Source organism: Rhinopithecus roxellana, chromosome 9 (genome assembly GCF_007565055.1).
Source record: "Rhinopithecus roxellana isolate Shanxi Qingling chromosome 9, ASM756505v1, whole genome shotgun sequence".
Lineage (NCBI taxonomy): Eukaryota > Metazoa > Chordata > Mammalia > Primates > Cercopithecidae > Rhinopithecus > Rhinopithecus roxellana.
The window spans coordinates 135,835,013-135,851,160 of NC_044557.1; the positions used below are offsets into that span (position 1 = coordinate 135,835,013).

Genomic DNA, 16,148 nt, shown 5'->3' on the forward strand with positions numbered 1-16,148 from the left:
TAATTGTCAGTTATGAGGGAATTCAGACCTACCTGCCTTGAGCATTAACTCCAGTTCCAAGGCAGCGAACACAGAGAAAAACTGAAAACATTTTGGGCCAAATATTCAAATATCTCCCATGAAGAGTAAGTCATATTATCATATATGTACTTTGAAATATATAACCTAATAGACAAATTATTACTATCAGAAAACTGACTTTGCTGCCTGATGAGAAGATTCTTTTTCAACACCTAACTTCTTGGCACTTTTTGTTTTAAAGGGTGAGAAAGAAAGTATACATGAATTCAACACGTCAAGGAATATACTACAGCAGTCCTCACACCTCTTAAATCCACAATAACCTAATCCCTTATCATTCATAATGCTTTACGGTTTTCAAAGAGCTTTCACATAGTTTTTTTCACTTGGTCTTAATTTGACAGCTTTGTGAGGTAGGTAGAGTAGGTATTTATCTTCTATCTTCATTTACAAACAAGGGAACTGAGACTCGGAGAGTTGAATTGTTAAAGGTCATAAACTATAATAGCAGAAGGCAGAGCCAGGCCTCTTCAGAGTCTAGAATAATTCTTCAAAGTATGATTCTTGGATTATCTGCATAAGAATCACCTGCAGTATTTTTATAACTACAGATTTTAAAGTCCTATCACTTTGGCCTTACTGAGTAAGTCTCTCTAGGAGTGGAGCCCAGAACTCGGCATCTGGTGCAGAACAACTGAATATTAGATAATGATATGAAAGCCAAAGACTGAATCCATGTGGATGTTCATGTGATATATGATGCCATCAGATCAGCAGGGGCAAGTTAAAGTAGTGAGTTTCAAGCCAGGCTGCACATTAGAATCACCTGGAAAGCTTTTTTTCCTTTTTAAGAAAGCTACCAATTCTTACTTGTATGAGAGGAAGGTGTTAGGCATCTGAAGTAACCCAAGTGATTCTTATCTGCAGTCAGGGTTGAGGACCCTTGTTTAAATATGCTTTTTACATAATACATCCAGCATGTTCCAGCATTTTTCTTTCTCTTCTGATTATTTCATGCCTAATAAGGTTTACAGTTTATATTGTAAATTATTTAAACATTATCAGATAAACATTTTTTACTTGATTTTTTTAAGATTAAATGATATTCATAGTAAGACTACTAATCATGCTTCATTTAGCTACAGTGATTTTCCAATATCAAATCAATCACCACTTTGGACTGAGGTTATATATATTTCAGTTGTAAACAAGAATGATCCAGAATCTGAAAATAAGGGTGTGGGGCAAAAGCTGTAGCCTATTGGCTATTGGGCAAGGCAAGTGCAGACAATCAACTCACTATAGGAGGGCCTGGAAGCCAAGGTCTGGTGGCTTTGGCAAGATCACATCTCACTGTAGAAAAATACAACAATGAATACAGAGAAAGTGTTTTGCCATTTTGTAAGTGTGGTTACCACAAAGAACCTTATAATGTATGATGTTTATCTTATTACATGCCTCCACAAAGCAAATTTTGAACATTAAGTTCTGTATGAATCAATACTATTACATGGGAAAAGATGGCCACAAATTAAACTTTTTCCATCATGCATATGGATAAGTTATAAAAACACAGCCAGTAAAAGTAATATTTACAAAAGTTAGAAAAACAGCACAATTATAGGGGAAAGAATGCCCATCTCTTTATTCCACTGCTAATCCAAATCCTGAATATCTCTGGATGAAGATTATTTCGATAGAATGCTGAGAGAACCTTTCATAGACTAATCAAATTCTTCTGTTGTACTTTTATTCTATTAGCTAAAATACCCTTGCTGATTTATTAAATTCTCCTACAGTTTAAAAACACAGTTCTTTTTTCACTTAGTGTAAATAAAACTACAAAGTCCTACTATTCATCTGAGAAGTAAACCTTGCATAGAAAATTTCTTTAATTCTGAAATTTAACTGAGCTACCAGAATGTTATCTCATAACTAGTTTACAGTATATGAAAGTTCACTACAAAGCAGTCACCACATATTTAGGATTTTTCTAAATATAAAATGAGTGGGTTTATAAAAATGCTTACCAGACAAATAATTATCTCTTCATAACCTAGAAAGACGAACTATTTTTGTGATGATAGAATTCTTAGTGTTTGGATGCCTTGATGTTCCAAGTTTGATGCAATATAAAAAGCAAACATTTACCTTTCCAGTGGACACAATCTGTAGTTGACTGAAAGCATGTTAACAGTGAGTTACAGCAATCAGTCATGCAAAAGGCAAAGAATAAAATCTTTTTAAACAGCACAAGCGTTCCACCTTAGACAAGACAAATTAAGCACTGGTTCCATCTTCTTCAATAACCCGATTCATGCTGGTGCCATGTGTGATGTGAGTCATGGGATTATTACTGAGATCTCTGATGCTGCTATGTCGTGACTGCTCATTGAGCCGATGAGAACTACTATGCCTGGAGTGATCTGTTAGTCGTGACATGCTGCCATGAGGTAGTCTCTCCTCCATTCCTCTGTAACTGCAGGGCGTGTACCTGTCACGAGAGAGTTTATTTTGAAGTGGGTAACAGAACACACTAGAAAATATAATAACACTAATAATTTTCATAAAAACGCATCACTAAGGGAAATTATTAGGAAACCAACCATGAGAAAGTAATAACCAACTTTTGATTGCTTAACTTCGTTAACACTGTAGAAGTATTGACATGGCCAACAAAAGAGATAATCCACTCAGAATTAAGGTTCCATTCATTCTCTGCAAAAGGACAGAAGCTAAGATTAAATAAGGCTGACCGATTTAAAGCTGCACTAGATATGAATACTTTTGTCATTCAAATGAGTTTTGAATGGGGTGGGTTCAGGGAGAGGGGTAACAACAAATAGAAGAAATGTGGCATTGTCCCTGGCAGCCAAGAAGAGTGGCTATAATCAGTAGACGGGTACACTCAAATTTTATTAAAAGACTCTGATTGGAAGAGGGAGAATATGAAATCAGAGGTGAAATTGGTATAACCTAAAAAAAAAATAAATAAACTGGCAAGCAATGATGACAGTATGTGCCGAAAGCTGCTTTCCAGATAGCCCAGTTAACAACTGAATTAACTACCTGTAAATTATCTTAATTACCTCTCATCAGGGCTTGAGGCTGTGAAGATGCTCCTTCATGGAAGCTACATCTGCTTGGAAGTTACGTCCTAACACTTTGTAACCTATATTCTGGCTAAAGTAAATTCTTTGCACCTTCAGCTCTAGACCCAGCTTGGAGTATGTGAGCTGGGCTCCCTCTGCTAACTGCAGGCTGTCTCCTTCTCTGCACTTATCTTGAAAAGCAGCAATGGAGCTGTTAAATTTTCTTTTGTTGCAGTCCTGACTCACTGAGCTTTGCCATGAGGAATGAGATTAGCTCTAGGCCAGTCAAGGTCAGGAAAATCAATTATGACTTTTTTATTAGGCCTTTGCTTATGGAGCTAGCATGCTATTTATCAATGATTCTGGCTTTATAGTGTGCTCTTTCAAGGTAAGGACCATATTTTATCCTTTAATCCCTAGTGCCTCAAGAAGTATTTGTTTAAAATACTTTTTGTTTATACTTACACCTATATGTATACCATTTTGTAAAAGTATTTGATTTAGGATAATAAACCTCAAAGAAAACTTAGTATAATCTATAACTTTAATTAACATTAAGTTTTAAGTAATGTTTCTAAAAATAATATATAGCAGGCTAGGTTTTTTTTTTTTTAAACAGTCATCAAAAAAACTAATCATAAGCAGCTGCAGATCTGTTGGCTGTCAGAAAGTGTTAATCCACCATTCCTTCACAAAAATAATTGTAACAAATTTCATGACTCAGTGTGATTTATAAAATTTAAAGATACATTCATACACCACAGAGGTGATCTTCTAGTAATATTTTCATTAGATCAGAGTTTAAAACTTGAGAAGTCCTTTGAAAATTATTTTTTTAAAAAAACATGTATTTTGGCCGGGCGCAGTGGCTCTGGCCTGTAATCCCAGCACTTTGGGAGGCTGAGAAGGGCAGATCACCTGAGGTCAGGAGTCCAAGAGCAGCCTGGCGAACATGGTGAAACCCCGTCTCTACTAAAAATACAAAAATTAGCTGGGCATGGTGGTGGGTGCCTGTAATCCCAGCTACTTGGGAGGTTGAGGCAGGAGAATTCCTTCAACCTTGGAGGCAGAGGTTGCAGTGAGCCGAGATTGCACCACTCTACTACAGCCTGGACGACTAGGGCGACATTCTGTCTCAAAAAACAAAAACATGTATTTTGTTTCAGTAAAGCAAAAAAGAAAAGTTAAATATGAAAAGATAAATATTTTAAACATTTCTCATGTTATTGGGTAAAATGTTATTTCTCATTTATTAAAAGATAACTTCATATTTAGGACCTAAAACAGTTTTAAATTTGTTCTGCATGTTTTGGTAAATAATGACAATGTTTGCAGATGAAAACATTTCAGAATGGGCTTGTTGTTCTAGTCTAATAATTATTATTTTGCATAATGATTGTTGCCTTAAAACTGAGTAGAAGATTTTTCCAAGTTTCCAAATATGACTTGGCAGCTGATTTGGAGATCTTTCACCTCTCAATGGCTACCCAAGCATCTGTCTCAAATAAATATGGCAAATGAAAAGAGCAAAATATGATGCAGTTTTCTAGTAATGATATGAAGTTATCTTTTAAAAATAACTATATAAAAATATAAGCTGAACATTTTCTAAAATGGAATATAAAGCTTTGAGTTACAAAAACTCAATATTTTTCATAGAAAAACTTACTATATTAATTTTATCTAAATTCCTTAAGTGACACATATGGCCTCCACAAAACATTTTAGAATATGAACAACCTGCCCTTGGATAATTAAGAGTCAACTACATAGAAAAGTAAATTTAAATATACTGTTTAATCTCAACTGTGTATGTAGGAATTACCAAGTTTATTTTTTGACAGTCATTTAAACCACTGTGACCACTGACTGTAAAACACAATGTGAAAATGTAAATAAATTTTAATATAAGCTTAGACAAAACAATTAGGATGGTTAATTTGCTGCTGTTGTCAAAAAGATACTGTGGTGCCTTCCAAAGTCAACATAAAAAAACCTTGAAGACGACTGACTCTTTTTGAGTTTCCATAGTATTTGCTATCACTAATCTAAATAACTGAATTAACTGTAGTTTTACTAATACCTCCTTATTTATTCCCTAGCTTTTTCTTGTCATGGCACCCACTTACCAACCTAATCATTCATTTCCAAACCTCCACCTACCTACTTATTCACTTCCTTTTTCACCCACCCTCTCATCTAACCACCAATTACGTATTCTTTGAAGCTGACATATGTGTGTAGGTGTATTCACCTCAGCCTATTTTGTTTTATATAGCACAGAGATCAATAATTATCCAGCAAAGAATCTGGGCCAGAGTGAGTATTGGGAAGTGTGTGTGTGTGTGTGTGTGTGATCCCACAGCCAAGATACCATGAGATGATTAGAAAATGACCAAAACATAGTGTTGACACACAAAGTTAAAAACTGACTGAAGCAGAAGGAAATCTCCATGAGACGGCTTTTCAAATTACGACAATCCTTGTTCAGACTTCTGGTACACCACAGTCTTGGAATCTTTCACATCTGCCCTGAAGTTCTAGGTACAGCAAAGAGTCCTGCAGTATGAGTACTCGTGCGCCACATTACAAAACACCTTCAGTAGGGTGCCACTGTCATTCTGGCTTCTGAATTTCTGGGAAACATCCACATTATTTCTAAAGTCATTATTTATTTGATAGATTTGTACATTCCCTACTATATACATGCCTAGCACTGTGCTAGATACTGTGAAGGAATATGGTGTCACTTAGTTCTTATTCTCTAGAAGCTGCAAACTTAGTTGACGAAAGACAATTATACAGAAAATAGATCATAACAAAAACAATGATAAGCAATTTCTCTGACTCACATGCCCATTGTTCTTCTTCCTGTATTATTATTACTGTGAATATTTCCCAAGGTCTTGTTTTTGGCCTGTTGTTCTTTTTTTAATAGTGACTCAAGGGATTCTAGCTCACAATTTTAATTGCCAACTACCTAATATTGATGATTGTAAACTTTCTTATCTAAGCTACAGCTCTATTCAGATGAGAGTGGCTGAAATCTATTTTTAACTGCCCTCAGAAATTCTCTACTTAATATAAACTCATCTTTTACTGTTCATTCACCCTACTTATCTCCTCTAAGATATTTTCATGAACCAATCTGACCTTTCTCTTTCCTGCAGTTCTACATCTATTATCTTTAACACTCACTGTCTTAATTATATCCTGGCTTGTGCTATTATTTAATTGGTTCATATGTATATGACTTATCTTTCCTATAATGTTATATGCTCCTAGAATGCATAAATTACATCTTACTTTTCTTCCATATACATCTTTATACACAGTATGTCACATGCATAGGTATTATACTATAAATAATTATTCATTCATCATTGAAAGGATAAGGCCAGGCCGGACATGGTGGCTCATGCCTGTCCCAGCTCTTTGGGAGGCTGAGATGGGCAGATCACTTGAGGCCAGGAGTTTGAGACCAGCCTGGCCAACATGTCAAAACCCTGTCTCTAATAAAAACACAAAAAAATTAGCTGAGCATAGTGGCACACACCTGTAATCCTAGCTACTCAGGGGGCTGAGGCATGAGAATCGCTGGAACCTGGGAGGCAGAGGTTGCAGTGAGCTGAGATAGTACCACTGCACTCCAGCCTGGGCAACAAAGTGAGTCTCTGCCTCAAAAAATAAAAAATAAATAAATGAAAGAAAGAAATAAAGAAAGGATAAGGCCGATAACGTCAAATAAAGCTGAGTTCATGGAGGGTGGTGACTGATAAATATATTCTAAAAGAATTCTGATTACTTCCCTCCTTATCAGTATTTTCAGCTGGACCCCTAAATTACTGTAGAAACTTCCTAACTAGTCTTACTCACAATCTCCTTCATTCCGATGCTGTTGCCAAGTGATTTTTCTAAAATACAAATCTGATTTTCTCACTTCAATGCCTGAAGTCCTATGATAGTTTCTCACTGCTGTCAGGGAAAAATGCAAACTCCTCAGTATGAATTCCTCTCCGTCAGCTGCCGAAACGTGCAGTCTATGCTCTAGCCATACCTACGTACCTAACTACCTGCCTGTCTTTGTTGCCTCTGCATGTGCTGTTTCCTTGTCTTTAACTCCCAACTGCCTCCTCTGAATCCTATTCAATGTAGAAGAGACATCTCTTGCGAAGCTTTCACTTTCTATGATTTATTAAATGGTTTTTTCCTCTGAGATCCCAATGCACCCTGTACACATTTTTACTATACCTACTGAAGTGTATTGTAATTGATTGTTTACTCTTTTGTCTTCCTTCTCTGCATCCCCAGCACTTAGAAGAATGCTTCTCATATAGGAGTGCTAAGTGGAACAAAAGAAGGAAGGTAGGAGCAAGGATCCTTGTGGTTAAAATGAAGTCACTGGTGATGTTAGAGGGTACAGTTCAGGCAGGTAGAGAGGAGAAAAAGACTACACTTTCAAGGCATAAAGGATGGATTAGGAAGAAACATATTCAAAATAGGTATTTCCAAAATCTAGCCAGGAAAGGAAAAGGAAATGGATACAAGATAAATCAGCATCAAAGAAAGACTGCTGCTCTTTTAAACACGGGGTAGCTGACCAACGGAAGGTAAAAGAAAACAAGTTAAGAGGAAAAAACAGAAGATTAAAAAAGGAAAGTACAGAGAATCGGATCTTACACTAGGAGGACAGGGAGAAGACTGAGACTGACAGGACAGAAACAGCTGTGGAAACAGAATCCTGTCAGTTGCAGGTATTATAATTTTCATTCTTTCAGTTTCCCAAACTAGAAATCTTAAACAAAAACAAAAACAAAAAACAAAAACAAAAACAAACCAAAAAAACTTTAGCACATTCCTTTTCTCCAGCTGCTAATATTAATTTCTTACCAATCTCTATCATTTCTTCTTTTATTTTTTTGAGACAGAGTTTTGCTCTTGTTGCCCAGGCTGGAGTGCAGTGGCATGATGTCAGCTCACTCCAACCTCCACCTCCCGGGGTTCAAGTGATTCTTCTGCCTCAGCCTCCTGAGTAGCTGGGATTATAGGCGCCTGCCACCACACCTGGCTATAGCATTTCTTCTTTCTAAATATCTTTCAGGTCAGCTCTTCCTCTCCTCCCACTGCCACCATTCTCCCAAAAGCCTTTATCATCTCTCAAATAAATTACTGAAAAAATCCCAAGCAGTTTCTAATTCTAGTGTCTCATTTTTCAAATTTAACAAGAAACGCACAGCCAGGCTTCTCTCAAACATTTTCTCTGTGAAACCAACCCCCTCCCCAGCCACCAGAATTAATCACTCCCTCCTCTATGCTACTACTGTACCTAGTAAACAGGGGTGGGCAAACTAAGGCCTGCTGGCCAAATCCTAGTTTTGCAAATAAAGTTTTATTGGAATGCAGTTACTTCTATTTGACTACATATCATCTACGACTGCTTTCATGCTACAACAGCAGACTCGAATAGTTGCAATGGAGACTATATGGCTCATAAGGCCTAAAATATTTACTATCTGGCTCTTTATGGAAAACATTTGCTAACTCCTGAACTATACTATCATACTTATATGTTACTTTGTCAATTACAATAATAATAGAAGCTGGTATGATGTACTCACTGAGGCAGGCACTGTTCCAAGGAATTAGGTAGGCTATCTCATTTAATTTGTACAACATTATTAAAGAGGCAGACATTACTATTTTCATTTTATAAATGAGGAAACTGAGGCTTATCATTCCAGATCCATGTTCTAAACCACAAACGGACTACACTTTTTTCTCAACAGACCGTGAGCTTATTAAGAGCAAAGATCATGCCTAAGTCATCTTTGTATTCTCAGGGCCTAGCACAGTGCCAGATGTAGTAGGTGTTCCATAGCTGTTTACTAAATTAGTTTTACTAAAATAACCACTTTTACCCTGTCTTCTCCCTGCTCAATCTCCCACAATAACTCCCATATTGCTTACCGCATCAAATCTAAACAACTCTGACTGACTTTAAGTCTGACTATAGTCTGGACAACTCTATCTAGCAAAGTTCAAAGGCTTAATTATGTTCAACTTCTATTTCAGAATTGGCTGCTCTTCTTTCTTAAGCTGTATGACCATAATTCAGCTTATGAAATAAACTATACTACTAACAAAACTCACCTGCCATCACGTGATCTGTGGAGGCTGCCGTGGTAGCTGCTCACTTTGCTGTGGACGCTCCCTGCTTTGCTTCTTTGATCATCCACCATAGCCAGCTGAGTTGAAGAAGCATGGGTGGATGTTCCTTGAGTGGAAGTTCCCCTTGACTTTCTTATGATAGGAGTATTTGGATCCCTCAGGAGAGACTGAGCAAAATCAGGTTCCTGGAGTACCTGTCGGCTCTCATTCACTATCCTAGACAACAAAACAGTAAGTTTAAGATACATACCAATCTTCCCACAGACCAATAAGCAATACTTCTGTGCAACACTGATATTATTCTTGAAATTAATTACTCGCCAAATTAGATCTATAGGACTGATATGAAGAAACATTGTTGACAGAGGAAAGACTACAACAACAATCCATGTCAATCTGTCCCCTAAGGTGGTATGATGGAAAAAGGCCTGTGTTAGAATAAGGAAATCAGGATTTTAGTTCCAACTTTATCAATAAAGACGTGATCTTAAGCATGTCATCTCCTCTTCCTTTCATTTCTTCATCTATAAAATGAAGGTATACAATTTCATCATTTCTAAAAGGTCCCTTTCAGCCAAAGAAATTTGTCATTCTCAAGACACTGAACTATTATGAAGATATAACTCTAAAATAGAAAAATTGTTTTCTTGCATGGTTTATATAACTAGTAGAGGCTTCACTGTAGCATGGATACAACATTTAAGTTGTAAGAGCAGTTGTTTCAGTCTACGAGTTGATTTTATGCAGAAGCAGTTGTCTAGTGCTGGAATAAACATGAGCAGTCATAATTAGAATAAAACAAAATGAAAAATTAAAGTTACAATTAAGTCTCAGACATATTAGAAGCTTAAAGGGAAATATTTAGGGGAAAAATTATTGTCAAGAACAAAAAATTCTAACTGCTATCAAAGGATTAAGTAGACAGATGGCTTATGATGAACAAGGCAGTAATTAAATTAATACATGAGCTAAACAGTTGTAAAGGTTAGTGTCTTGGATTATGTAAATAAAGGACTTACTATCAAAAATCATAAAGTTAAAATCAGATAATCAATTTCACTTCAAAAATAAAACTCCAGCATATAAAGACTGGATCATATATTGAGAAATTACATATATTATAAATTTTCACATTACAAAAGGATTGTCATTATTGCTGTTGTTTTTCATGTTGGGGTAGGTGGGCTGAAGGAAGTCTAGTATTTATCGAGTACTTTATATATATTCTTCTTTGAATCCCCTTAATAATGTCATCATTACAGAGATTCATGTCCTAAGAGTATATTTCTAAGGGAATATTGGATATCTATTAATAATAGACATTGTAATCCCCGTTTCATGGACAAAGAAACTAAAATTTTAAGAGATTAAAGAACTTTCAAAAAATCACACAACAAAACCAACAGTCAAGGATCAAACTTAAGTTTAAAGTCTTAGAGGCTAATCACAAGGTAATGATAAAACAGTGTTTATATATATCTGGAAAACAAAAGTGTCAAAAACATGACAGAAAAAAGAACAAGTCAAAAATAGTAAAAAAAAAAAAAAAAAAATCAGGATTCATTCCTCTGTCATCAATGACCTTATTCATATATACATACATCCTACCAAGTCATTCTTGGTTGTTGACTTTATTTTCTAAACTTGCTTAAAACTGACTTCTAGTTGTCCCAAAAGTTTAACTCACGTTCAAATGGTGAAGGTTTGTCCCCTCATTTTACAGATAATGTCCAGAGAAATTAAGTGAAATGACCCAGGTAATCCAAAAGAGGATTTCTAAAAATATTTAAATCTATGTCAGAATTATTAGCATAAGTATGGTCTTAAATCTGGCTTCACTTAAGGGGAAAACATTAATTTGATTAGCACAATGTTAGAAACCAGTCTACAACATAGTATAACAAAGCAGTTAAAAACAAAGCTCTGGAGTCAGACTGTTTGGGTTTGAATCTATAAGTCAGCAATCACTTGTTATGAAATCTTGGTTCTATGCCTCAGTTTCCTTATCTGTAAAATGATGTCCTCCCTCACAAGGCTGTTTATAGCATTAAATGATTTAATGTGTAAAGTGCTTAGAACAGTGCTTTGAGTATTAAATATGCCCAATAAATTAGTACCCATTATTATGATTATCTTATGATATCTTATACCAGACAAATGCTAGAAATAGCCAAAGGGTGCCCACGCTCTTGAATGCCAGAATAAGGGGCTGCCACTCCAGCTCAGAGCACATTCTGGCTGGGAAGATGACAAGGACTGTTGGTTGGAAATCCACAGCTGCAGAAAACCAAATGGAAGGGCCCAAGAGTTTTAACCAGTTTCAGAAGGATTTGGGCCCAACCAGTATCCCCGCCAACTAACTAGGCTAAATCTCTATAAGGAAGGCTTCAGTTTAGCTCTATCTGGAATTTCTAATGCAACTCTATTATAGAATTATTTATATACGGCCCAGAGGTGTCCAGGAATGTTTAATTCAAGTCCTTTCCTCAGCATCGTGTTTTACTGTGATTACAATACAGTTTTCCAAAGAATACACAAATAAATCACAGTAAATCCCAAAAGGGAGGAAACTCTAAGAGAGCAGGGTCTTGGCCTGTTCTGTTTGCTATCAAATCACTGGTATCCAAAAGTAGTTGGTGGCACATAGTAAGCATTCAACAAGACTTTCTTTTTTTTTTTTTTTATTATACTTTAAGTTCTAGGGTACATGTGCACAACATGCAGGTTTGTTACATATGTATACATGTCCCATGTTGGTGTGCTGCATCCATTAACTCGTCATTTACATTAGGTATATCTCCTAATGCTATCCCTCCCCCCTCCCCCCACCCCACAACAGGCCCCAGTGTGTAATGTTCCCCTTCCTGTATCCAAGTGTTCTCGTTGTTCAAAGAATGAATATGTCTAGAAGATAAATGTTTTTGGTTGCTATTGAGTGAGCTCATCCCCTTCTTTCCTTCTGTGCTCTATGAAATTATATTTAAAGGAGAAATGCATTATCTGATATCACTAGTAGCAGTCTCAGATATCAGACTAAGAAATGTATACAGTCGTCCCTCAATTTCCTCAAGAGAGTGGTTCCAGGACCCCCTGCGGGTACCAAAATTCAAGGATGCTCAAGTCCTTATATAAAATGGCATAGTATTTGCATACAACCTCTTGTATACTTTAGATCACCTCTAGATTACTTACAGTACCTAATACATCACTTTATTTGCATAGATTCAGTGTAGTGCTCAGCATGCAGCAAATTCAAATTTTGCTTTTTGAAATTTTCTTGAATTTTTTTTTCCCAAATATTTTTGATCCATTGTTGGTTAAATCCACTGATATGGAACCCCCAGATACAACAGGCTGACTGTATATTAAGCTGTGATGTTAACATAATTTGTATAACAGAAATTGTTAATTACTGACTGGTATTTTAGTAAGGCAGAAACTAAAGTAACTTCAAATTGTATCATATGAGAAAATGACATTAACCAATACTAGGCACATTCTACATATAATTTTAAAATATTTACAGACTACCCCACAAAAAAGTCATTCTTTCATGGATCCTAGGTTAAGTAAAATCATAAGAAATATAGAATCCACTAACTTAGAGTTTGTGATAACTCAGATAGAGATACCTATGAGACTTAAAACTAAGTAGAGTTTGAAATCATTTGTTCCACTGTGAAAACTGAAGGGTCTTGTTTCGTTTTACAAACTACGGTACAAACATTTAAAGATTACTTAAGTATGTCCTCAAATCACACTGTAATATGCAGTATGGCCAACTATGAATTAAATAACCTCTAAAACATTTCAATTAATCTACTAATATCATTTTTCTATTTGGCTTTAACATGTACCATATTAGAATGGAATAAGAGTATTTCTTTATGTCACTTTTGGTACACTTGGAAGAACAATGGACAACTGGAGATAGAAGTTTATCTAGCTCTTATCAGTAAATACCTGTGTGACTTTGACCAAGCACTTAACCACTATCTTGGTTTTCTCACTTGTAAAAGAGAGATAAGAATATATGTCAGCCTTCAAAGGAATATCAGGAAGATCAGATAAGAATGTAGAGAAAAGCATTAATTTCCTTTTAAGAAAATTACAATTTGAATTTTTTTCACAAAGATTGGACTTCCTTCAAATATTCTGAATTAGTACAGGAGGCTTGGTCATCTTCTGGACTACTTGGCCATCTTCTCAAAATAAGTTTTTAGTTTTAAATTAAGACATGCTACTGTGCCAGTCATAACTGGATACTGCTGAAAATGTTATAGTCTTGTTTGACTAATTCTCCAAATCCAAGTCATTTTAACACAAGCAACACACACACACACAATACGTAAATGTGAGGTTTGTGAACACTGTGATAATTTATTTCAACTTACTCTTTTTTCCTACGACCATGAAAAAAACTGGCCCATTCAAAGCATGTCTTTTTGCTTCCAACCCAAAATACAGAGGGAATGCCAACTATGAGAGCCATCAAGTATTTCATCAGAAAGAGAATCAAGTCTGGACGACTCATTTGAGTAACCTGGAAGAACAGAAAGAAAAGCATCTTAAATATATAAAAATAACTTTCTATTAAAGGCCATTATGAAATCTTTTTCTTTCTTTTTTTTTTTTTTTGAGACTGAGTTTTGCTCTTGTCACCTAGGCTAGAGTGCAATGGTGTGATCTTGGCTCACTGCAACCTCTGCCTCCCACGTTCAAGCAATTCTCCTGCCTCAGCCTCACGAGTAGCTAGGATTACAGGCATGTGCCAACATGCCCAGGTAATTTTTGCATTTTTAGTAGAGAGGGGGTTTCACCATGTTGGTCAGGCTGCAGGTGATCTGCCTGACTCAGCCTCCCAAAGTGCTGGGATTACAGGCATGAGCCACCGTACCCGGCCCAAAATCTTTTAAAGTAAGAGTAAAATAATTCTACAAATTTGATGTTTTCACTTATAAGGTTTTATAGGTAATTTTCTCATTATGTGGAAAAAACACACTCCTGAAAATTTGACAATAAATTTATACTCTATACATTGAGACATATCTGTCTATCTAGATAGATGATAGATATTTGGCTGACATTAGTCATCTTCTAAAATAGGAAAGAATGAAGAGCATTTGTACAATGGCGGGGGAAGGGTGGTGGTGATGTAGATGAACTTTTTAAAAGAGTAACGTGAAAATAAGATGCAATAAAAGGAAAAGACTGATAGTTTTGACTACTAAAAATTTAAAACTTCTATAGAACAAAAAGCCTTAAATCAAATCAATAAAATGACTAACTAGAAATATCAATGGTATTATCAATCAATAAAGCAAACCTAAGGAAAAAAAATGAAGAACAGACTGGGTGTGGTGGCTCATGCCTGTAATCCCAGCACTTTGGGAGGCTGACGCAGGCAGATCACCTGAGGTCAGGGGTTCAAGACCAGCCTGGCCAACATGGCGAAACCCCATTTCTATTAAAAATACAAAAATTAGCCGGGCGTGGTAGCAGGCACCTGTAGTCCCAGGTACTCGGGAGGCTGAGACAGGAGAATCAGTTGAACCAGGGAGGTGGAGGTTGCAGTAAGTCAAGATTGTGCTACTGTGCACTCCAGCTTGGGCAACAGAGTGAGATTCTGTCTCCAAAAAAATAAATAAATAAATAAATAAATAAATAAATAAATAAATAAATAAAAGAAATAAAGTATTTGTTAAGACAAAAAATAGCAGAATAACCCAAAGTTGGTTACTGAAAAAGGAACAGGCCAGACTCCAGTCTAATCAAAACAACAAAGGGAAGAAAACAGCAAATACACAGACACAGAAATGATAATAAACAGATGCAAATAGAGAAACATTAAAGAATCTTAAAAAGACTACTTTGCTCAATTCCATGCAAATAGACTTGAAAACCAATGGAAACAAATGATTGGAAAATGTAATTTAACAAAATTGACTCCAGAGGAAATAAAAAAATTTAAACAGAAATATTATAGAAGAAATAAAGTTGTCAAAGAGCCACCCCGTCTCAGAAAGCACTAGACCCAAAGTTTCACAGGAAAATTCTAATAAACCATTAAAGAACACATAATTTCAAACTGTCTGAAAACACACAAAAAGAAAGCTATTAAAATTATTGATATAAAGCAAGAATAAAATCGTACTTAACAAAGGCTCCATAAAGAAACTATTTATTTATGTCTCATTTAGGAATTTGTATGCAAACAGAATTCAACAGCAAATTAAAAGAATAGGCCAGGACCAAAGAGGGGAATGCAAGGATGGTTCAATATTAGTAAATTTATTTATAAATTCAACATATTATTAGATCAAAGGGAAAACATATGATCATCTTCATAAATGCCACAAAGGCATTTGATAAAAGTATTCACTCTTGATTTTTAAAAACTGTAATAAAATACAAATAGATGAAGTCCTTAAAGACACTATATATCTATATCTCAATCCAAAAGCAAACATCATGCTTAATAGAAACACCAAAAGTCACTAGAAATATTTTCATTAAAATATGGGATACAAGAAGAGTATCTACTGCCACCACTCTTAGTTAACCATTTCAACAGCTCTAGACTGCAATTAGAAAAAGAAATAAAGGTTATAAAAACTAGAAAGGAGGAGGCAATGTGATCATTATTTATAAATAATATAATTTTATACCTGGAAAAACTAAGAGAATAAAGTAAAAACTATTATAAATTATAAGCAGGGTGGCTAGGTATGAAATAAAATACACAAATAACTTTCACATATATAAATATCAATTAGTAGATATAAGAAAGAAAATTTTTCATTTACCATTGTTATGGGCTAAACTGTCTCCTCTATCCAAATTCATATGTTGAAGCCTTAACTCCCA

General features: G+C 35.5%; 1 protein-coding gene across 2 annotated transcripts in view; it reads right to left on the bottom strand.

Annotated features, from left to right (window-relative positions):
- Positions 1–865: 865 nt before the first annotated feature.
- Positions 866–16,148, bottom strand: part of FZD3 (frizzled class receptor 3) — a 71,070-nt gene continuing 55,787 nt past the window's right edge. For both annotated transcript variants that reach the window (XM_010370909.2, XM_010370910.2), the window contains 3 exons: positions 13,676–13,824; positions 9,264–9,497; positions 866–2,515 (listed from right to left, as the gene is read on the bottom strand). In XM_010370909.2, coding sequence (XP_010369211.1) covers positions 2,302–2,515; positions 9,264–9,497; positions 13,676–13,824 — 597 coding nt within the window. In that variant the 3' untranslated portion in view covers positions 866–2,301. The remainder of the gene's footprint in view (positions 2,516–9,263; positions 9,498–13,675; positions 13,825–16,148) is intronic.